The 22417-nt window shown below is 34.3% G+C and overlaps 3 protein-coding genes across 3 annotated transcripts; 1 reads left to right on the top strand and 2 right to left on the bottom strand.

Annotated features, from left to right (window-relative positions):
* The first annotated feature begins 332 nt into the window (after window positions 1-332).
* Window positions 333-6088, top strand: LOC139839822 (CRM-domain containing factor CFM3A, chloroplastic/mitochondrial-like). Its single transcript, XM_071829986.1, has 9 exons — window positions 333-1188; window positions 1324-1762; window positions 2591-2721; window positions 2882-3235; window positions 4228-4384; window positions 4768-5060; window positions 5169-5228; window positions 5327-5416; window positions 5593-6088. Exons 1-9 carry the CDS (start codon window positions 334-336, stop codon window positions 5680-5682), a joined length of 2469 nt encoding a protein of 822 aa, XP_071686087.1. The 5' UTR covers window position 333; the 3' UTR covers window positions 5683-6088.
* Window positions 6089-6340: 252 nt separating this feature from the next.
* On the bottom strand, window positions 6341-7879 carry LOC139839821 (small ribosomal subunit protein uS19x). The gene is made up of 4 exons (XM_071829985.1): window positions 7828-7879; window positions 7590-7738; window positions 7449-7506; window positions 6341-6791 (listed from the first exon to the last, which is right to left on the bottom strand). The coding sequence occupies exons 1-4, from the start codon at window positions 7828-7830 to the stop codon at window positions 6543-6545; spliced, it is 459 nt and encodes a 152-aa protein (XP_071686086.1). The 5' UTR covers window positions 7831-7879; the 3' UTR covers window positions 6341-6542.
* A 2642-nt stretch (window positions 7880-10521) lies between these two features.
* Window positions 10522-17597, bottom strand: LOC139840227 (calmodulin calcium-dependent NAD kinase). Its single transcript, XM_071830472.1, has 9 exons — window positions 17492-17597; window positions 17222-17413; window positions 16570-16793; window positions 16345-16403; window positions 13547-13777; window positions 13274-13403; window positions 12369-12682; window positions 12086-12230; window positions 10522-10893 (listed from the first exon to the last, which is right to left on the bottom strand). The coding sequence occupies exons 1-9, from the start codon at window positions 17499-17501 to the stop codon at window positions 10654-10656; spliced, it is 1545 nt and encodes a 514-aa protein (XP_071686573.1). The 5' UTR covers window positions 17502-17597; the 3' UTR covers window positions 10522-10653.
* Between the last annotated feature and the right edge of the window lie 4820 nt (window positions 17598-22417).

Here is a 22417-nt window from a genome sequence, read left to right as displayed (position 1 = left end):
TTTGAGCCACCTTTCATACACATTCCCCCCCCCCCCCCACCCAAACATTTGGTTTTCCATTAGGGTCTGCTTTTAACTTCCGCTGCGAAACGCGAGCTCCTTAACTTGTTCATATTCATTCAATTCAATATCAAATCAAAATTTTCTTTATTTTAATTATTTCCAAAACTTTTTAGCTTAATTTAACATATTAAAAAGTAAAAGGACAATAAATGACATAAGTATAAATTTGAGTGGATATTTCAAAAACTCTTTCTTGATTTTTTGTTTCTTTCAATTAGGTCACTATATATTAGTTATATCCATCTCCTGCTAGCACTCTTCAAAGAAAGCATGGCTCTGGTTCCCACTCGTTTAGACTCATTTCACAGCTCAGTCTACAAGCTTCACTTTTTCAGGTACTGTTCATATAACCCCTTTAAGAAACACAAAGTTATTGCAAATTACGATAATAATTCCTCCAATTTAAACCCAGCCCACCTAAAAAAATCCAAGCTTGTTCTTAGAAACAAGAACAATGAAGCGAGTTCTATCACTGAATCCCCAACCTTGAATTCAAAAAGTACTAAAAATAATGATTGGTTAGAGAAATGGGGTGATACCCAGAAGCAAATTTGGCCTAAACAGCCTGAAAAATCATTAATTTATGAAAATAGTTATGATAGTGATAGTGATGGTGTACATACTAGTGGTAGTACAATGGATAGAATTGTAGAGAAATTAAAGAAATTTGGGTATGCTGATGATGTTAAAGATAAGATTAAAAAGAGGGAAATTGAGAAGGGTTCAGTTGAGGATATATTTTATGTTGAAGAAGGGATTTTACCTAATTCAAGAGGTGGATTTTCGCCCGAATCACCTTTAGGTATTGAAGATGTGTTCAGGGGTAGTAATGGAAAAGTTAAATTTCCATGGGAGAAACCATCACCTGAAGATGATGAAAAGAGGAATTCAGTGAAGTTAAAAAGTAAAACGTGTGTGGCTGAGTTAACACTTCCCGAATCAGAGTTGAGGAGATTGAGGAATTTAGCTTTTCGGTTAAAGAATAAAACGAGGATCACGGGTGCTGGTGTTACTCGAGAAATGGTGGCGTTGATCAAGGATAAGTGGAAATCAGCTGAAATTGTGAAGCTGAAAGTTGAAGGATCTGGTGCACTTAATATGAGACGAATGCACGAGATATTAGAGGTTAGTTGCTTGCAATACTTGTGATTGCTTTTTTAGCAATTATATTTAGTTATTAGTTAATTACATAATGCTGTGTCAGCAACGTTTATTAATCTACTTTGTGTTTGCTTGTGCTGATGTCATCTGTAATATTAGATGAGGACTGGGGGGTTGGTAATTTGGAGGTCTGGGAGTACCGTTGCTCTTTATAGAGGCGTAGGATACCAAGATCCATCTTTAAAACAACGAAAACGTGAACTATCTGAAAATTCATCTGTTTCAAGTGTTGATGTTGCAACTAGATCGAAGGATGGTTTACAAGTGCAAGAATTGGATGATGAGAATATTGAAATAAATGAAGAATTAAACTATGAAAAAGAAGTGGATAAACTGTTAGAGGGGTTGGGTCCTAGGTATACGGATTGGCCTGGGTGCGACCCGTTACCGGTGGATGCGGATTTACTCCCGGGTACAGTTCATGGATACCAACCACCGTTTAGAATACTTCCGTACGGGATAAAAGCTACACTTATCGGAAGGGAAGCTACTAATCTAAGAAGGCTAGCGAGATTTCTCCCGCCCCATTTTGCTTTAGGTGGGCCCATCTTCTTTATATAAATTAGGGAAAATTGAAATAAATATAAGGGGTGGTAAAGTGGGTAGGTTGAATAGCCGGTCATTTATAGTACCGGGCAAAATGAGACTGGGTCAGGTTGGGTTGGATTGACCTGCAGTCACTTTTTGATTTTTTGAAATCTCTGGATAAATTATTAATGTGTTACTTACTTACTTATGATTTACGATTAGGAACAGTATTCGATAAATCTACATCTGAGTAAGACCATTTAAAAGGTGTATGATTCATTGGACGATATTTATTGTTATTAGACTGGTTCCCCCCTTTTAGCAATTTTATACTGACCCATTTGAGTCTAATAAAAATCCCAATTTGAGCCGTTCTCAAATCAATGGGCTGAAATTGCCACCTCGATAATTAATTAGCAACACACTTTCACTCCTTTCTAATGCTGGAATTCAAAGGGCATTTCTAAAAGCCTTTAACTTTTGGAAAGCGTTACCGTTAATTTTAGAAAACCGATAGTAACAAACGGCCAACTTTTTAAAACTGATGTCAGCATGTTACACATCTCGTCTTCAAGTTTACCCGAATAAAGTCAATATGAATAGTATAGTTGTTTAAGTAACAATTGTATAAGTTTGGCGGTTAAATTAGAAATTAAGTGAAAATGTGTCGCAATACTTTGTAACTTTCTCAGCAAATTACAGTGTAAGACTATGAAGTTATATGCACTTGTACCATTTACCATTTTGATGTTCATATTTGTATAGTTCAAAGAAAAATGAAGATGCAAACCAGGAACCACAATTTTTTTTATTATTGTTTAAATATTTTCATGAATAGGTAGAAGCAGACAACATCAAGGTTTGGCGGCGGCAATAATTAAATTGTGGGAAAGGAGTTCGATCGCGAAAGTTGCGTTAAAACGTGGGGTCCAGCTAACTACTAGTGAAAGGATGGCTGAAGATATCAAGGTTCTGTTTGTTTTTTTTATTGTGTATCAACCGTAATCCTTATGTTGGTGTTTTTTGCTTGGTTTATTTTTTAATTGTCGTGTTATCGTTCCTAAATATAAACTGTATCTCTACAGGAGGTGAATTTTTAGTAAGGTGTTTGTTTGGTTATGAAATGCAGAAATTGACAGGTGGCATACTTCTTTCTAGAAACAAAGACTTTTTAGTTTTTTACAGAGGAAAAGATTTTTTATCACCCGATGTTTCGGAAGCGTTATTAGAAAAGGAAAGGTTGGCGAAATCTTTACAAGATGAAGAAGAGCATGCTCGGTTAAGAGCGTCAACTTTTATCACGCCAAAAATTGAAGTACGAGAAGACCACTCGGGATCTGCTGGTACGCTAGGCGAGAGTCTCGATGCGAATGCTAAATGGGCAATAAGGTTTGATGATGATTACGAGAAAAAAGTGCTACAAGAAGCAGAAACACAAAGACAGGCTGACCTTATAAGAAAGCTTGAAAGGAAGCTTCGTTTCGTGAGTTTTTATATTTAATATATTCATTTCTTTTCTATATGCGTCGAATCTTGAACGATTTTCATTGTTCTTAAAAGTTGAAAACTGTGCTGATCGGGTGGTTGGATAATGGGTTCGGGTTGACCCACAGATCTTTTTTCTCATTGTTGATAAACAATTATTGTGTTAATTATGATCGCAAAATATAATTTAATTACAATAATTGTTACCATTTCTTATGATGTAATCCAATAGGAGGCTGTAATTCTTAGAAATACACTTTGGGACCCTTACAAACTTTTCGGCCAATTTATTTTGTAATGTTGACTCATTATGGATAAACCGTACCCCAATTGACCTATTAATAAGTAAATGGGTTGCAATTTCCAGCTCTAAATTTTTTATTAAGATGCCAAAGAAGTTTTATAATTTGGAAGAATGAAAGATCTTTCACAGACAGTGTAAATGTGAACAGTAAAAGGAAGCTTCTATACTTGACCCTTTTTGTCAAACGTTGCTCGTTCTTGCATGGTTGAGGGTCAATTGGACCCATGATCGGGCTGGGTTATATTTTATCGTCAGCAGGGCAACAGGTTAAATGGGTTGAAAAAAACTTCGAAACTAATACGGGTCTTACAGGTTGAAAGCTGTCATAAGTATAATTAAAGGCTTAGGACCTCTTAAATTGCTTGCTAAAGTAATGCAGACTTTTATTTATAAAGTTTTGTTTTGTAATTATGTTTAATTAATTAAACTTAAATACATTAGATACTTATAAAAATGTATTGAACGAACAAAACACGTTCACAGGTTAACGTGACTCATGTTGACCTGTATTGAAGAAATTTCATTTGACCCAAACCCATTTCAATCTGTTACCCTACCTAACTGCCTACGCATTTTTACCATCTCTGAGAACTGTATAATCTTTGTCGATTACACTGGGTTAAATAGTTAACAACATTTAATTACTGTAATTTCGTTATAAAAGTAACGCTGGCGATCTCTCACAGGCTGATCGAAAAATAATGAAAGCGGAACAAGCCTTATCTAAAGTGGAAGCATTTTTAAATCCAACCGATCGTCCGGCAGATCCAGAAAGCATCACTGATGAAGAAAGATTTATGTTTCGAAAGCTCGGTTTAAGAATGAAAGCTTTCTTGCTCCTAGGTAATCATTTTTTTCTTCATTTTCACTAAACTAGTTAGATATGATATTTCGACCCATTTACTTTTGAACAGGTCATACCAGTAAATAGTTTCTCAAAAGGATACGTATCAATGAGATCAAAAAGTTAACCAAACTGTATCTTAATGCATACTATACTGTAACCTCTTACATTTTTATGCAAGAAATTATATTTCAAATTATAATAATATAAAAATATTTTTATTTTGTAATCATATATGACACGCTAAGTGTTTTGTGTCAACCTAGCATACCCTAAAATCCATGTTTTTTCCTGTTATTAAACCCACCAATCCACCAATTGGTCACTTTACACATTCTTTCCTAACAACAAAAATAAATAAATAAATAAATGTTTTTTGCAGGTCGACGTGGAGTGTTTGATGGGACCGTGGAGAACATGCATCTTCATTGGAAATATCGCGAGTTGGTAAAAATCATTATAAAGTCTACAAATTTTGAGGATGTTAAAAATATAGCATTATCACTTGAATCTGAGAGTGGTGGTGTATTAGTATCGGTCGATAAAGTTTCGAAAGGATTTGCGATTATTGTATTTCGGGGTAATGATTATAAACGGCCTCCTGCTTTAAGACCAAAGAACTTGCTAACCAAGAGAAGGGCCTTGGCACGTTCTATTGAGCTTCAACGACGCGAGGTAATAAATATTATGAAAGTTCAACAGGGTATCAAAATTCACAAGTTTTTTTTTTTTTAATTATTCGTCGCAATCTAATTATTTCTCTATTAATTTTGTGTTAAACAGGCTCTTCTGAAACATATTTCGACTTTGCAGACCAGAATAAACAAGTTGCAATCTGAAATCGTATAATCTTCTATTTAATAGCATTATTTTATTGATTTGTTGGCTGATTAATCTGAATATTAACCAACTTATGTTTGTGATAAATGAAATGATTATAGGAACATGTTTCGACTACCAAAGAGAAAGGTGGTGAGGAGCTATACGACAGTATAGATGCATCGTATTCTACAGAAGACGAGGATAGTGAGGTATAATGCTTCTTGGGTTTATTTAGTTGTCCGATTTTCCTTTTAAAATATTAAACAAATTATAAATATCTGAAATTGGATGTTAGTCATTTTCACCTCAGTTTGTCAAACAATCTATTATCAATACTGGTAAATGGAAATTCATTTTTAAATGATGCTATTCAATTATTTTTCAGGATGAAGGGGAAGACATGTACCTTGATACATACAACAGTGAACATGAAGAAGATGATGAATTTGACCATAATCCTCACTTGGAAGATTAAGAAAAATGAGTATGTTGATCGTCTTGTTTCTGGTCAATTATATGTAAGAATGAATCGATGGAGGTGAAGAAGAAGAATTAGAAGAAGATGATGCGTGAAAAGGCTGACATGGTCTGCTTACAACCATCTGACAAGTTCTCGAGCAGATTAAATCATGCTATAGATGATATCGTTGTTACTTGTAAGCTTGTAAAAACTGCGTCGAAATGCTAAGTTTGGTAGCAAGAAATGAGTTATCTATGCGTGCTTCTGAGTTGTTACCGACTTATATAGCTATACATTAACATGGGCATGTTTCAGATTTCAGGCATTCGCAACTTGCAAATGTCATTTTGTAAGAATGTTTTGGTGTGAAGAATGCATCTAAACATGCAGAACAGTTTTTAAAACAAAGAATAAGAAAAATAAACACATTACATATGCAGCTCCTGGACGACTGCTCTAATATTCAATTTTAAAGATTTCGCGGAGTTTTTTCAGTACAGTCATCATAAAAGAATACAAATTCTAGTTCGTTCAATCTTGAAAAATTGTTGCGGCGACAAGCTTGATCGAAAACACAAAGCTTGTCGAAGACACAAAACATTGCATAACAGGGAGTTCTACCAGAAATGGAGATGTTATCCCGAATGTAAATATAATAACCAACAACCACAAAAATCGAAATGAGCTTGAGAACTTAAAGTAGAATATAAAGTAGGTACTTCAAAAAGTATCAAGCATTTGAAAACAATATCCATAAAACATGTAAAGCCTTACATTCTGAAATAAAAAGAGTCTACTTGATTCAGAAAACAAAAATATTCATTGCAATCCTACCAGACAAACTTAGAGAAGATAAACTCAACCAAGAAATGGTCTCACTTCAATGGGATGAACCGAGAAGAGTGAGTAGCACCAATACCAGGTCGACCGTGCTTGACTGGCTTGTACGAAATTGAGTATTCAGCAAGATAGGTACCAATCATTTCAGGCTTAATCTCAATCTGGTTAAAAGTCTTTCCGTTGTAGACACCAACAACACTTCCGATCATTTCAGGAACAATGATCATGTTTCGCAAATGAGTTTTCACAAGCTCTGGCTTCTCACCAGCAGGTGCCTCACGTTTCTGTACAAAAATATAACATTTATTAATGAACACACAATAAACAAATAAACAATCAAAACTTATAAAAAGGGATATTACAAAGTTGTCTACCATTATAAAATGATATGTTAAACATGAACAGCAAAAAAAAAAGACAATGCAAGTATTCATTTTGATCAATCAACCAAACAAAATTCTCAATATCTAGTGAAGGTTTTAAACAATTAACAATTCCAAACAAAAATAAGTCACTAAACCCCACAAAGAAATAAGTAATTATGTAAAACCTGACAAGTGACATCAAATCATACCAATAACCAAACGAATCATACAAACAAGAATATCAAATCAAGTCCTAGATCAGAAAGCCATAATTTTAAACAAAACCGTAATTAGACTAACACACATATATATAGCATTCAATATGCCACAATAACAATAGCATGAATATAAGCTACAAACATTAAAAACAAACAGAGCATACAAATTCCTAGAAATGATACTCCATCTAATACAATCAAGCATTTCTAAAAGATCTTAGCAAAACTTAAATATAAAGTAATTAAACATAACATGAAATATGAAATATAATACTCAATTGATGCTAAATTCATTTAAATTTAAGCTTCAATATTAAGATAATGCAAAAACAAAATTAGTTTGTTTAAGAAAACATACAGCTTTGCGAAGCTTCTTAATCAAAGCCATAGGCTTCCTCTTCAAACCTCTCTGGAACCTAAAAATTAAAAACAAAATATAAATAATGAAATGAATTTGTAGAAGATAATAGACACAATATATGTAGATATATATATATACCTTCGACGTGCACGTGCAGTGAAGAGCTTAACAAGCTCATCGGTAGACATATCCAGAAGAGCATCCAAATCAACTCCTCGGAAACTGAATTTCTTAAACGTCCTCTTCTTCGGTGCTCCGGCAGCTGCCACGTCAACCTCAACATCCGCCTGTAACAATAATCAATAATCATTCATTATTATTTTTCAAGATCGAATTCATAATTGATAGAATAGATTCAATTGATTGATAATCTTACCATTGTTGAATTAGGTAAACTGCTCTTCTGTGCGGCTAGGTTTTTAGGGTTTCGGATGTTACTAGTGTGACACGTTAAGCGTTAGCAAACATATATAGGGTTAATGTTTGGACCTGCAAACTTTTATATTATTGGGCTTAAGCCTTCTGGTATTGGGCCTAAAAGCGTCAAATGTTAATGTATTTTCTACCTCAATACAAGTCACAAAATGCTAAAAAATAAACACAATTTTGATTCTTTATCATATACTCATATTCATATACTATATAATAAAAAAAAAATATATAATCATAATTATAATTACGAAGTATAATCATAATCATAATAGTAATTATATTAAAATTTACATTTCCATCTATGAATCTACACACTTATACAAACAAGAAAGTTATCGGCTGAAACTATTTGTAGTGGTAGGGGGCGTGAGTTGATGGTGTGAGTTGCTCTTTGTACTTTTTTAATGATTAATATGTCTGTGTTTTTTATGTGGAGTAGTGGTGGTGTGAGTTAGAAATATTGTGATAATGTGTTAAAATATAATTGGATTAAGTTTTAAAAAGAGATAAAAATAATATTTTTAAAATAATAAAAAATTAAAAAATAACAACATGTGTTTCTTCTTCCGTTGCATAGCAACGCACACCTCCAATTTTTGCCAACCAACGCCTCAATACTTTGGTGAGCGGTCATTACTTTTTTGCCATGTAGAATCCCACTCCATGGATTGACACCGTTACATACGATCTTATTAGGCATCACATGGAGGCACCATGATTACATGGAATTTTAGGGTTAATTAACCCTTAAATGTGACATGTCAAATAACTAAGTAAGCCACATCATTACTCCCTACCCAATTAGTTATTTAGTTCTTTAAACAAAATTTTAAGTTGATAGGGTACGATATAGTAACTCCATTTGTTAAAGTTTCTTCCCAAAAACACTACCGCCCTACAAGACATTTCGCTCAAATTATATGTTACAAAAAACCTTCATCTCCCCAACGATTATTCTACATACGTTGAATTCATCATCTACAACGAATCGATGTAACATATACCCAAAGAAATAGGTCATATATACCCAAAGAAATACTAATGTGGGTCACATACTTCCAAAAAGTGTATCAATGTAACCAAAAGGTAACCTGTTACCGGCTAAACATGTCACTTTTTAAAATGTGACTCACATTAGTATTATTTTTTTTTCCATATAGCTTACATTGGAACAAAAAAAAAGTATACTTTTTTTGAAGCTCAATGTACAAAAACGATCAATGATGATTCTCTTAACAAATTGACTTCAGATTAGTGAATCATAACATCAAACGAAGTTTCGCACATCATCAGAACTGATAATCAACAACAAATTCAAGAGTTTGATCTCGAGTTCATCCTTCGCCGAAAACCGTGCCCGATTTAAGCACCGGATCAATATGAGAGGTTATTGCGAAATGTAAAAATACAGATGTGATCGAAATCTCTTCGTGAAACTATCTGTAAATTTACAGCTCTTAAATCGCAGAAATGAATCCGAATTTCGAAGTCAAAGTTTCGGAAAAAAAAAGTCAAACGAACAACCTTATTTATCAGGTCAACAAGTTAAGTTGGTTTACATTAACACATTTTTTTTTTAAAGTTTATGGCCTATAATAGTATTTTTCTGGGTATATGGTCTACATCGGGACAAAAAAAATAAATATATATATGACCCTTAAGTAGCCTTAACCCTTAAATTAACTTGTGTTATACGATCGTTAAGTGTGGGCTCGATAAGTATAGCTTTAGGTCAGTTATGTATAGTTGGTTATCATCTTTCGGGTGTAAATCAAACGTATATACAAATTATTGATTATTTATTACGTATTAACCCTTATATACTAAATGTAGTGGGACTCTATGTAGTTTCCGTTATATTTGATTGTAAGTTTTGAGTTTGCGTTCACATTACAACGGTCCCTCAACTTCACTTATATTTACACAACGACCTCTCAAGTTTACACTTTCTCAGGGGTTAAAAGTGTAAATATATAATTTTATTAAAATAAAAGAAACTAAATCCACCCGAATCTATAACGGGCCCTATCTTTTCGTTCGGTGCGAGTTAAATTTTTTCGAGACAACCGTTCAATTACGAAAAATCTTACGAACCCAACAGGACTATACACGAAACGGACAATTTAAAAAAAAACGCTAAACACAACGACAACCCGTATCTTCCCGCTCGCTACGAGTTAAATTTTTTCGACGGCAGCGTCAGACTCGAAATAACTTTATGAACAAAACGAAACTAATCACGTTCAAAACAGACACTTTTTAAAAAACACTAAATACAACGACAACCCGTATCTTTCTGCTCGCAGCGAGTTAAATTTTTCCGACAGCACCGTTACACTCGAAAAAATTTATTGAACAAAACAAAACTAAATACGTTCGAAACGAATACTTTTTAAAAAACGCTTAACACAACGACATCTAAAACGGCGCTTAACACATGAGACGTGTTCTCCTCTGTAAATACACAGCGCTACGTTAAATATGAATATGCAACTCGAAAGCTCCCGCCGCAACGCGCGGGCCGGTCCGGACTAGTTCATGACTATAAGTATACGAATAAAGATGGATTTATAATGATCATTAGCATCACAAAAGAAAAGATAAGATATATAAAACATTAATTAAAAATTCTGTTATGATCATTACATGACTTGCGTCCCAGAACATAAGCACCACGTAAAGATTAACGATGAAAACCAATTCACAAAACAACACACAAGTCGTTATTGTGAAAAATACAATTAAATTTGATCGACTTTGGGAACACAAGTTATAATTTTGACTTTTCAATTTTCTCAATCACAATTTTCAAATCACGTTGAAGATCGGTTCGTGTAGGTGTCAATACAAGTTTGTTCCAAACCGAATCAGAATCCGTTAACATCTTGGGGTCTGCATAAAGTTCGTATATAGAATCTGCTTCGTCGTTGATTTCACTTAGTGATTCCAAACATTTGATCTCATCTCGATCGACTAATAGATTATTATTGCCGTCTTTCCACCCGATCAACTACACTTCAGCAAAACATAAAATGAATCAACAAGCAAATAACCTAATACAACTAAGAAGAAAGTAATCATGCTTATTAACTACGTAGTTACGAGAAAGGTGTGGCTGAAAAAAGCAAAAGGTTTTCTCCATTAACTAGATAACTAAACTAATGTCATATTATCACGTTAGCGGTTAGCACTTTCTCAAAAGGATTGAAAAAAGACTTAATTTTGTCATTCATAACTGAATAACTGAAATAATTTGGGACCTAACACTTACGGATAACACCTTAATCTTTACCATACATATGATATATGATGATACTTATTTCCGGTTAGCGGTTACATGTATAAGTGTAGGTCTATAAATACTTAGCGTGGAGGGCTATATTGCCGATTGACGTTTGTTTACTCTCGGGAAATAATCCCTGCAGACCTGGATCGCAACCAGGATGCGGGGAGGTGGCTTTACCAATCTCCTGGGAACCAAATTATGAGTTGGTCCGTCTAGCGCTCTGTGGCTAAGTGTTAAGATTATAGAGTAATAAAGTACTCTGTGAGAGAAAAAGTGTGTTTTCCTCCACACGTTACTGAATGATGTAAAGTGATGACCCAAGGAATCTATTTATAGGTATGAAGCCTCCGTAATGTTTGGAGACACATGTCACATTGTCATTGGTCGACTTACGCGAATAATACGTGGTCAACTTAATGCCTTGAACTCACGTGGCATATGTGTTGCTCACGTGTTCATTTAATGACTTAAGCATAAAAATCTGCCTTTAGGGCTTTTGTGAAACCTGGGCGGCCTGCATTATGCTTTAATGATGTTTTTCTGTACGCAACGCGCTGGCCGATTTAATTATAAAAAAAATATGCTTCTAGTGTTGTTTTTATGCCTTTTAAACGATTTTTCCTGTCTCATGATGGTTTTTTATGCGTGCAAACCATATGGCGCACCATTAACATACAAAACGAAAGTAAATAAATAAAAAAATAATTGGCCCCGCTTTAACTTTCGTCTTCAAGCATCTTTTAGGGAAGTAGGGCGAATAACAATGACATGGTTGGTGCCATTGGTCGTTTTCGAATATCACCCATCTTTGGGATAAATAACGTGATGATTAAGAGTAGTCTTATAATTATCACGATGCCAACTTACCAAAATGTAATCGAAAAACAAATTATAAATAAATTATACATGAACTTACCTTTGGAGGAATCCCTATGCCATTGGTGCAATAGAGCTTTGCATTGTCCACAAGATGACAATACCTTGGAAATGCATTAGCAAATCTCTTGTGTGATTTCAGTTGTGAATTTACCCTCACTGCTCTTTTCACTGCTATTGCCCTCCTGCAAATGTTATGTTCAATTTTAAATACTTGACTAATAATTTTAAATTATACTATATTTATCTTGACAAAATAAGTACTTGAAAGTTACACTTCGCACCCTTCAAGTTATAAGTGCAACAAAATTTTGAGATCATACCTAATTCCCCTGGTAACTGCAAGAAAAGGATCACAAACAACACCAACCAACTCAATTCTATAAGGTTTCTTGACTACAAACTCATCTTCCTCGTCTTCGACTTTTTCCCAGTAATTCTCGTTAATGGTACCGTCTTCTAAGACCTTGTAGCCAACTCCCATACGATAACGATGTTTATGAACACTTCTTGCCATGGCAATTGTTTGTTGCACAAATGGTTCCCAAGCTAATGTCCCATCCATGATCACATCTCTTCCATCATTTAAAGCCGTTACCAATAAAGACGAAGCAGCATCAGTAGATGTTTGATGCACCTATCGATATATTATGCGGATTCATGTCTCATTCGGTACACAAATAACAAATAGTAATAATTAAGTTGTGGATTCAAGTCTCGTTTGATACGCAATTTGTATATAACTAGTAACATGTACAATGCTGAGAAATATCATATGATCAAATGTGTTTTTGAGAGTTATGTTAATATATGTGTGATGCTGTAAATGCCAAACTAGTATGGTAATGATTTTTAAAGTTGACAAAATTGTCCACTTAATGTCTAATGTTCTGATATTTGCAGAAGATACCAAGGGCAATTCCGGCAGTTCACATATTTATATCTGTAAGTTTAATCCTTGCTTGACCCTGAACAAACTCTAAGAGTTTAAGATATGTGGTTTATATAATTAGGTTGTTTAAGATGGCTAAATCTTAACAAAGCCGCAAAACACCATAGGTCCAGTGGTATCAAGGTAACACATCTAATCAAAAGGTTGCAAGTTCAAGTTAAAGGTGAACATTTGTTTATATTCGTGAAAAAAAATCGTGTTAGGTGTGTCAGTTTAAATTTCTAAATAAATGTCTAAATCTTTGTCATTAAAAAGTTGCATAGACATAGATCGTACCAGTTCAGCGGTTTGAAGCATGTCATTGTGGTGACCTTTTGAGCTAAGCGCCCGGTAAATTACATCTGTCTCCTTGAAAGCATCGGCCTCTACCACCACAGCACTTGCGGCTGCCTCTGACCAAAATGCTCTGCCAAGAATAGAACATATGACCAATGAAATGTAGAATAGTAACTATTAATGTAACTAGTAAATACAGAATACTTCACAAATGAGATAAAAATCCTCTATAAGAAAGTAATAAAAATGATACAATGATTGAAGGTTACATACTCTTTAAGGATTTCTTTAAGAACGGTACTCTTTCCTGCACCCATTCCACCGCCCATGAATAGGAGGACGGGGCTTCTGTCGCAATGAGCGACCGGGCCCATCACCTCCGTCAAGGTGTCATTGCCATCGCCTTTTTTCGGGGTGCCACCGATCACCTTCATTTCTTCCACCATTGTTGAAAATGCTCGTGTCACTTTTAAATCCTTTGTGACTCTATCGAATCTTTGCTTTCTAAATTTACATACAATCACATTTGCATTATACATCTCTCCATAAAAAAAAAAAAACAAAAAAAACAAAAAAAAAAAAAAAAAACAAAAAAAAACACACAATGTCTTAATAGTTCTTTAACTTTTTTTTTCCTTCTAATAACAGCTTCTGGCCTTTGTTGTTTACGTTTATAAAAGCGTTGTACAATGTAATAATCGTCACTTTAATAATAACTTAAATTCGATATATAACTGAAATATACAACACTATTATTCACGTTAACGACAACTAATTACATCAGCAGTTGTTAAACTAGCCCAATTTTCAATAGTTATAAGAAACAAGTTTGTGCGCAAATATTCAAAGCCCTAAATTCTCCTTATTAATTAGGACAAAATTACGTCATTGGTCCTTAAAGTTTGTTAAACGTTTCATGAATAGACCTAAAGTATTTTTTTAACATGGATGATCATAATGTTTAAAATTGTTGCGTCGTTGGTCCCTAAAGGTAATAGACGTTAGCCCCCCATCGTTAGTGTGCTTATGTGAGATGCACACGAGGGTTTTTTAGTCTTTTAGCGTATATTGTAACCGATTTAATCCATTGGTTATGCGTTAATTGTCGACACTTATGATAAAGATTGTAACAAAATTCGTCGGACTAATAATCGTCGGTGCCAGACTGATAGCCGCCGATGATTTTGGGGTTTTTTGAAGACCACAATTTTTTTTTTACACCAGAATAAATTTTACTGATAAAAACTAGTCAGAAGCTAAAGAACATCAAGACAATTACAAATGGTGTGTAAGCCAAATGTTCCAGGTAGGTGCATCCATCCGCATTGTTTCATCGAGTTAGAAACCTCTACTACCATCCACACACGTGGTATTGAACATGCTGTTCTGAAACCCTAACCGTCGGGATCTATTATGATAAATATTAAGCAAATGAGATGCATCATTCTCTTTGGTGAGAATAGTGCGTATAAGTGAACAACCGGTGGTACTAAATAGTAATGAAAAAACAAAATATGAAATGGAGAATAAGGATGGGAAGTTTTTAACGGTCATAATGTCAAAGACCACCCACATAACTTTTGCAAAACAAGATGACAGCACACGTCACATGTATGTATGTATGTATGTCATGTATGTGTACAAACACTACATAAAATTTGTGATAAATCACACGGACCAATAATGTAAATTTTTATATCAAAGAAGAACCCTACATCGAGATAAACCTTTATTAAATTTTTAATATTCCTTTAAATGATAAATTATTGCCCAACTTGTTGAATTATTCATGCTTAAAATATCCCCACTTATCCACTCTCTTTTAAAAATTATTGTTGAAAACATAATGATTAAACATGTTATTATATTTTATAATTATTTACTCCGTATTATTTATAATTTTTGTTACAACTAATAATAAAACCAAATCACAGTATGATATCATAAATCCCATTCAAGTGTAACATACAATCTTTTCACATGTAAAAATTTTCTTTTTTTTTGTTTAAAATTCAATCCAAGTTTTATTTTGATGTAAATATCAATATTATAAATAAATATATCAATGGAAACTATCAATTCACTGTTCACTCCAATTTAATATTATTACTATATTATCTAACAGACAAAAATGGTGAATAGTAATTAGAGACATTTTCGTCATTTCACTCTTTTTTTTAAATTCTAATTAAATTTCACTACACCAACAAAGACGCTCACATTTTTTTTAAATATTCAAATCGATCCCCCAAACAGGGGGTAAAGTGTCAAATAACCATTTTCATAAAAAATCTTAAATAATCTCCACCCAAATATTCAACAGGTCATATCTTCTCGCTCGCAATGAGTTACATTTTTCTGACACCATCGTTAAACTCGAAATAATTTTAGGAACACAATGTCACTAACTATACGCAAAACGGACGCTTTTTGAAAAACGCTAAAAAAATTGAGGTACTTTCATACACGTTGATTTTGCGTTAAATTTTTAAAAGTCGATAATTTCATAGCTAAACGCGGAGATGGACATATATTGTTAATTTAAAATACAATTTAAATCTTTCACCGGTTATACTTTTTAGTTCGACTCGAGTTGCGCTTCAACGACATCATTCTTTAGCCACAAAATAATTTTACAAACTAAACGCAATAAAATACATTGAAAACCGAACCCCCAACACGAAGCGAGGGTTCAACAACTAGTTAAAGAGTATTTACGTCATTTTTCATACTAGATATTTGTTGGTGACAGACACAACTCTCTTGCTCTCCGTTTGTCTAGATCCTTCACCAGATTTTTTGGTTAATATCAATATCAATTATCATTATCATTATCATTATCATTATCATTATAACAAAATATATATGTGAAAATATTATATATATTATGATATGATTACATGATTAGAGTAATTATTTAGGACATATATTGACAAGGAACACCACCATATATTAATCAAATATTAGAGTCAAAATTCTAGAATATTAATTCAATCATGTTTTCTAATGGTCATAAATTAATAATTTAGTCAATTTAAGATTAAGTTAAGATAATAAAAAGAAAAAATCACCTCGTAGCTGTCAACACCATATTTTTAAGCTTCCTCGCCTCAGATCCAATGCTCAGCACCTTCAAATTAAAAAATAATGAAATTGATCTCAAGACCTAGATGACAAATGTTACCTAACTATCGGACTATTATTTTGATTGTGTACAAATACAATAATTAAATGTCAATCATCAATTAAAAGTATAAAATAATGTTGGTTAATCAAATTTAATTAATGTTGATTACCTGATTGATCATATGATCGGCTTGGTTCCAATGAAATGCAAAATAAGCAAGAATACATCTTTCAAGCTCTTGAACAAGCTTTTCGCAAAGTGATTCGACTTCTGTTTCATTCGAAAAATACACATACATACTATCTTCAAACCCTTTTGAGTTTCTCACATAATCGGATGCCAATTTGCTTAATTCTGGACACTCATTTCCATCTTTAAATCCAAATTGTCTTGCTGCATATTATAACAAAAACAAAAACAAAAAAAAAAAAAAAAAAAAAAAGAAGAAGAAGAAGAAGAAGAAGAAGAAGATAAATAAACTTAATTGAATAAGTTTAAAAGTGGTCGAACATCGTAACAATGCCAAATTCAATGTACAAATTTAAGAAAGAACAAATATTATGACCTACTAATAAATTGAGTAAATTATGATTTCGTTAATTACTCCGTACATTTTTAATGCACACACAAAAGTTATAAAATAAGTAATTAACTACAAGTTTTGACTATACAAGTACATGCCACATTATTGAACATGTCATTTTACCGAAAAATAACATTTATTTGTTTTAAACAAATCTTTACATTAGCTAAACAAAAACCAACTTTCAAAATACAAGTAACATGCAAGTAAATTTAGAGTCAAACCAACATGAACTTGCCAACATAATGAGAAAACTTTTCAAGCCTTCCAACATGGCCGGATCCGGTGACATCTAGCCGTGGAACAACAACGTCATCAACCTTAAATGATTTCGAGTTCTTGCGACGGCGGTGTCTCATGACCGCGGTGTAGATGATGCCGACAGTACTTGCAGCAAGGATGTGGGTCACCACAAGCTTACTGTACCCACCTGTTCAAAACTCAAACAACGTGAGACCACAATTAGGAGATAGGTAATTAATATATTGAAGATATAGGGAGCATAGACCTTTTTGCATAATTACGTTGTTAAAAAACAGTGACCGGAAAATAAAGAAAGAAAAGAATGGCCGGAAAATGGTGTTGAGATAGTAATAAATGAGTAATATAATATAGTGAACTTCCTCATATGTGTATATAGTATGCGAGTTTTTGTATACATTTTAAAGTCAACATTCATTCGTTAACATTTAAATTATATTAGTCGGACGTGGTGGGTAAAACGTGACTATTAAATTATAATGTGTGTTAAATGCGGGTTATCAAAGGAACAAAGGCGATCCACATAGAATCAAATTAAGTAATCTTTAAACCCCTCAACATTGCACTCAAGTTGAATATTTACGCTCATGTAAATATTTGTTTATCACTTTCACACACATATAATATTATAATATCATTCCACTCAAGTTGAATATTTATCCTCGTGTAAATACATATACTTATCACTTTCACACACAATATATACTTTTTTATTAACCTGGTTATTCAACTTTTTGGAACTGACTAATCAAAAGGTTACTATCCGCTTTGCGAGTAGCTCGAAGTCATTATAGTCGAATCTCCGTGGTGTTGAGACACAGGTCCTTTAATATCTCATAAACAACTCATAAACATAGACATGATCAATTAAATAATAAAGGAATTAAAAGATACAATTGGGTGACACAAAGAAAAAAGAGAAAATCATCAATCAGTGAAACATAGTAAAAGGAAAGAAGGGACGAAGACATCATCTGGAGCTAAAAAAGTAACGGAGAAGAAAACAATGGAACAAAAGAAGAAGGGCTGCTGCTGGTCAAATCTAAGGAAATGGAAATCATCATCGAGAATGTTAAACGTTAAATCATCGGCCAGAAAATCAAATCCGGCTCAACCCTTGAGATCAAAGTGTACTTCTTGCAGAGAAAATTCTTCTAAATCCACTGGGTCTTCCGATGTCAATAAATGTAACAAAACTGATTGCTCCTTCAATTCAAACGACTTAGCTGTAATTAAGGAGTATGGCACCAAACTGGGACTCAAATGGAAGGTGCGACCTTCCCATCAGTAAGTTAAGTTGTCTGTATCTCGTCACTTTCTATATTCATGAAGTCTATATCACTAAACATTAGAAGTTTTAAAATTGGTGGTGTTGAAGATAAATTTGGGTGGGTCCGTAAATTAATAGTTAGTGAAAAACCAACTTTTTTGGCACTACAAGAAACCAAACTACATACTGTTGATTTTAGATGGGTATTTTCACTTTGGGGATCAAATAATTGTGAGTTTATTCAAAGGGCAATGGTTGGTAAATCAGGGGGGCAACTCCTAATCTGGGACACGGATGAATTCGAAGCTGAAAGTACCATTGCCATTGATTTTGTTATTGGTATAAAGGGTGTTTGGAAAAAGTCAGGTTCTAAAGTTAATATACTCAATATACATGGACCACATGATAACCATAATAAGCAAACATTATGGGCCTCCCTTGTGAGTCTACTGTGTAGTAATAAAGATGAAGCATGGTTGATTTGTGGTGATTTTAATGAAGTGAGGTGTCCAAGTGAGCGTCTAAACTGTGATTTTATTAGTAACCGTGCTCGCTGGTTCAATGATTTTATCGAGCAGTGTCATTTAGTAGAGATACCCTTGAGTGGAAGGATTTTCACGAGAGTTAGTGAAGATGGCATAAAGTTTAGTAAATTGGACCGTTTTCTTGTTTGTGAAAAGTTCATGGATATTTGGCAAAATCTTTCAGCTACTGCACTAGAAAGAAAGCATTCGGACCACTGTCCAATTATGCTGAAGGATGATGAGAAAAACTTTGGCCCTAAGCCTTTCAAGTTATTTGATGCTTGGCTTGATGAGGATGGTGTAGATCAAATCATTAAGGATGCGTGGGATATAAAACCCTCAGGTAATAGACTTGACTGTGTGTTCAGGAACAAACTCAAGAATGTAAAGGAGGCATTAAAAAGTTGGAGCAAAACAAAATTCAGTAGTCTTGATAATGAGATAGAAGCATTAAAAATTGCTGCGCAAGAAATGGAGACTAAAGCTGAATTAGGACAGTTGGTTAGTAGTGAAATTGTCAAATGGCAGAATACACGCAAAGAGTGGCTTCAAAAGGAAGGAACCAAAACAAAAATGCTCAAACAAAAGGCTCGTGTTCGATGGATACTCGAAGGTGATGAAAACTCTAAATTTTTTCACTCCGTTATCAAAAGAAAAAATAGTAGGAATAATATACGAGGGATATCGGTTAATGGGCTTTGGGTTGATGAGCCCTCGTGTATCAAAGACGCAGCTTTCAATCACTTTAAATCACTCTTTGTAGAACCTGATGTTACTAGACCAAGTCTTGAAGACCTCAATTATCCCTCGATCTCAATGGAAGAAGCTAACCGACTTGAATGCCCGTTTGATGAAAAGGAAATCCACGATGCTATTTTTGATTGTGGTAGTACAAAAGCACCCGGGCCGGATGGATTTAATATGCACTTTTTCAAAAAATATTGGGATGTCATCAAAGTAGATATCATTAGTGCTATTAGTTGGTTTTGGGATAAATTTGAATTTTCAAGGGGTTGTAATGCATCTTTTGTTACGTTGGTTCAGAAGAAAAACGACCCTCTTTATTTAGGTGACTATCGACCTATAAGTCTAATTGGGAGCTACTATAAAGTAATTGCTAAAATCCTCTCAAATCGATTAAGAAAAGTCTTACCTTGTCTCATTGGATCCGAACAAAGTGCTTTTATTAAAGGTAGATTCATTTTGGATGGTACGCTAATTATAAATGAAAGCATAGATTTTCTTAAAGCAAAAAAGCAAAAGGGTGTCATATTTAAAATTGACTTCGAAAAGGCATTTGATTGCCTTAATTGGAACTTTCTTATGGAAGTCATGAAGAGTATGGGGTTCAATCCTAGTGAATGGTTCGCCTACAAGTGAATTCTCTTTAAGTCGTGGTGTTAGGCAAGGCGACCCGCTTTCGCCATTTCTTTTTATATTGGCTGCAGAGGGTTTAAACATTTTAGCAAAGGCGGCTACGGAAAGAGGGTTATTCAAGGGTGTAGAAATTGGAAAAGACAAAGTGTTGCTCTCGCATCTCCAATATGCGGATGACACTATTTTTATTGGTGAATGGAGTCGAGAAAATGTATATAGCCTTCGTAATCTATTGAAGTGTTTCGAGTTAGCTTCGGGTTTAAAAGTCAATTTTCAAAAAAGTTGTATATACGGGATCGGGGTAGGGTTCGAAGAAGTAACTCATTTAGCAAGTCGTATTGGGTGCCAAGTAGGGAAATTCCCCTTTACGTATCTAGGTCTTCCTATTGGGACTAAAATGAATAAATTAAAGGATTGGAACCCGGTTATCGATAAAATCAAAAATAGGCTTTCGGATTGGAGAATGCGTTCGATGTCTTTTGGAGGAAGATTGGTCCTTATTAAATCGGTTCTTAATAGTCTCCCGTTGTATTATTTCTCATTGTTTCGTGCCCCGCCGTGTGTGATAAAATACTTAGAGAGTGTGAGGAGAAATTTCTTTTGGGGCGGGTCAGGATCCGAGTCAAAAATCCCATGGGTTAAATGGGACTCGGTCGTTTCTTCCTATGAAAATGGGGGGTTAAATATCAGACTTTTAAAATATAAAAATCTTGCTCTTTTGGGAAAATGGTGGTGGAGGTTCAAAACCGAAACCAATTCCTTATGGGTCAAAATCATTCGAAGTATTTACGGGTCTACTGGTGGTTTGGAATTGGGGACTAATTCATTTCAGTCCTCTTCTTCAAGCCTTTGGCAAAAAATTGTTTCATCAGGTACTATTATTGAAGATTTGGGCATCGAATTCAAGAGCTCGTTCAAGAGGGTTATTGGAAGCGGTGCTGACATCAGTTTCTGGAATGAAAAGTGGGCTGGGAATTTCAAACTTAGTGATCGCTTTCCTAGGCTATATAGACTTGAAAAGAAAAAAGATTGTCATATAAAGGATCGGGTCATTGTTGACGATACAGATCGAAGAATGGAATGGGACTGGTCGAGGGAATCGTCGGGTCGGGTGTCATCACAACTTGCAGATCTTACCGAACTGTGTGCAGGGTTGCAGCTCGATGCCCGGAAACCAGATTCTTGGTCCTGGACACTGTCATCATCCGGCAAGTTTTCTGTTCGAACTCTCACTATTAATATTGAGAATCATAGCTTAGCTAATTACAATGCTTCTGAAGAGACTCTACGTAATCGGTTGGTTCCTAAAAAACTAGAGGTTTTCGTTTGGAGAGCAATCAAAAAACGAATACCGGTTAGGGTCGAGCTTGATAAAAGGGGTATTGATCTTCATAGCTCTAGATGCCCACTTTGTGACGATGATATAGAAACGGTCGAGCATTCTCTAATCTTTTGCAAGCATTCATTAGATGTGTGGAACCGGATCTTCGATTGGTGTGGTTTGGGTAACTTTTCAAATCTTAGCATTAGTGAGATCCTGCGAGGCAAATCTTCGAATGTTATGTCTTGTATCGGGCGGAAAGTTTGGCAAGCTATTGAATGGGATAGTGCGTATTACATATGGAAGAACCGGAATAACAAAGTGTTTCGTGGCAAATGTTGGTCTGCTCAGATGGCTTTAAGTGAAATACAAATAAAGTCATTCGATTGGATCTCTCACCGTATCCATGGAAAAAAGTTGGATTGGCTCACTTGGTTGAAGAGTCCGAATACTTATTTTTCATTATAATTGTCGTGTATATTGTTAGTTATTGTCGTGTCGGGTTTGTCCGCTCACAAACCCATTCTCCTGTTTGTTCATGTAATTGTTGGGATGGTCTAGTTGGCCTTCCCTGTTCTCTTTGTTTCTTTTGGTGTGATAATAATATCTTGCTCTTCAAAAAAAAAAAAAAAAAAAAAAAGAGAAAAAACTCTCTGCCACACTTTATTTCTATGATATAGA

The sequence above is a fragment of the Rutidosis leptorrhynchoides genome, chromosome 4 (assembly GCF_046630445.1).
Source record: "Rutidosis leptorrhynchoides isolate AG116_Rl617_1_P2 chromosome 4, CSIRO_AGI_Rlap_v1, whole genome shotgun sequence".
In the NCBI taxonomy this organism is placed as follows: Eukaryota; Viridiplantae; Streptophyta; class Magnoliopsida; order Asterales; family Asteraceae; genus Rutidosis; species Rutidosis leptorrhynchoides.
Note: the sequence above shows the minus strand (reverse complement) of the source record. Positions and strands in the feature narration are given on the sequence as shown.

Excerpts from the sequence above, each read along its gene's own strand:
- LOC139839822 (XM_071829986.1), top strand. The coding sequence starts at position 334 with ATGGCTCTGGTTCCCACTCGTTTAGACTCATTTCACAGCTCAGTCTAC. Across the intron at positions 1,763-2,590 it reads CCCGCCCCATTTTGCTTTAG|GTAGAAGCAGACAACATCAA; the intron begins GTGGGCCCATCT and ends TTTCATGAATAG. Across the intron at positions 5,229-5,326 it reads ACAAGTTGCAATCTGAAATC|GAACATGTTTCGACTACCAA; the intron begins GTATAATCTTCT and ends AAATGATTATAG.
- LOC139839821 (XM_071829985.1), bottom strand. Across the intron at positions 7,507-7,589 it reads ACTGCACGTGCACGTCGAAG|GTTCCAGAGAGGTTTGAAGA; the intron begins GTATATATATAT and ends TTTAATTTTTAG. Across the intron at positions 6,792-7,448 it reads TTAAGAAGCTTCGCAAAGCT|AAACGTGAGGCACCTGCTGG; the intron begins GTATGTTTTCTT and ends ATTTTTGTACAG.
- LOC139840227 (XM_071830472.1), bottom strand. Across the intron at positions 16,794-17,221 it reads AAAGTTTTCTCATTATGTTG|CAAGACAATTTGGATTTAAA; the intron begins GCAAGTTCATGT and ends TATAATATGCAG. Across the intron at positions 12,683-13,273 it reads TGCTTCAAACCGCTGAACTG|GTGCATCAAACATCTACTGA; the intron begins GTACGATCTATG and ends ATATATCGATAG.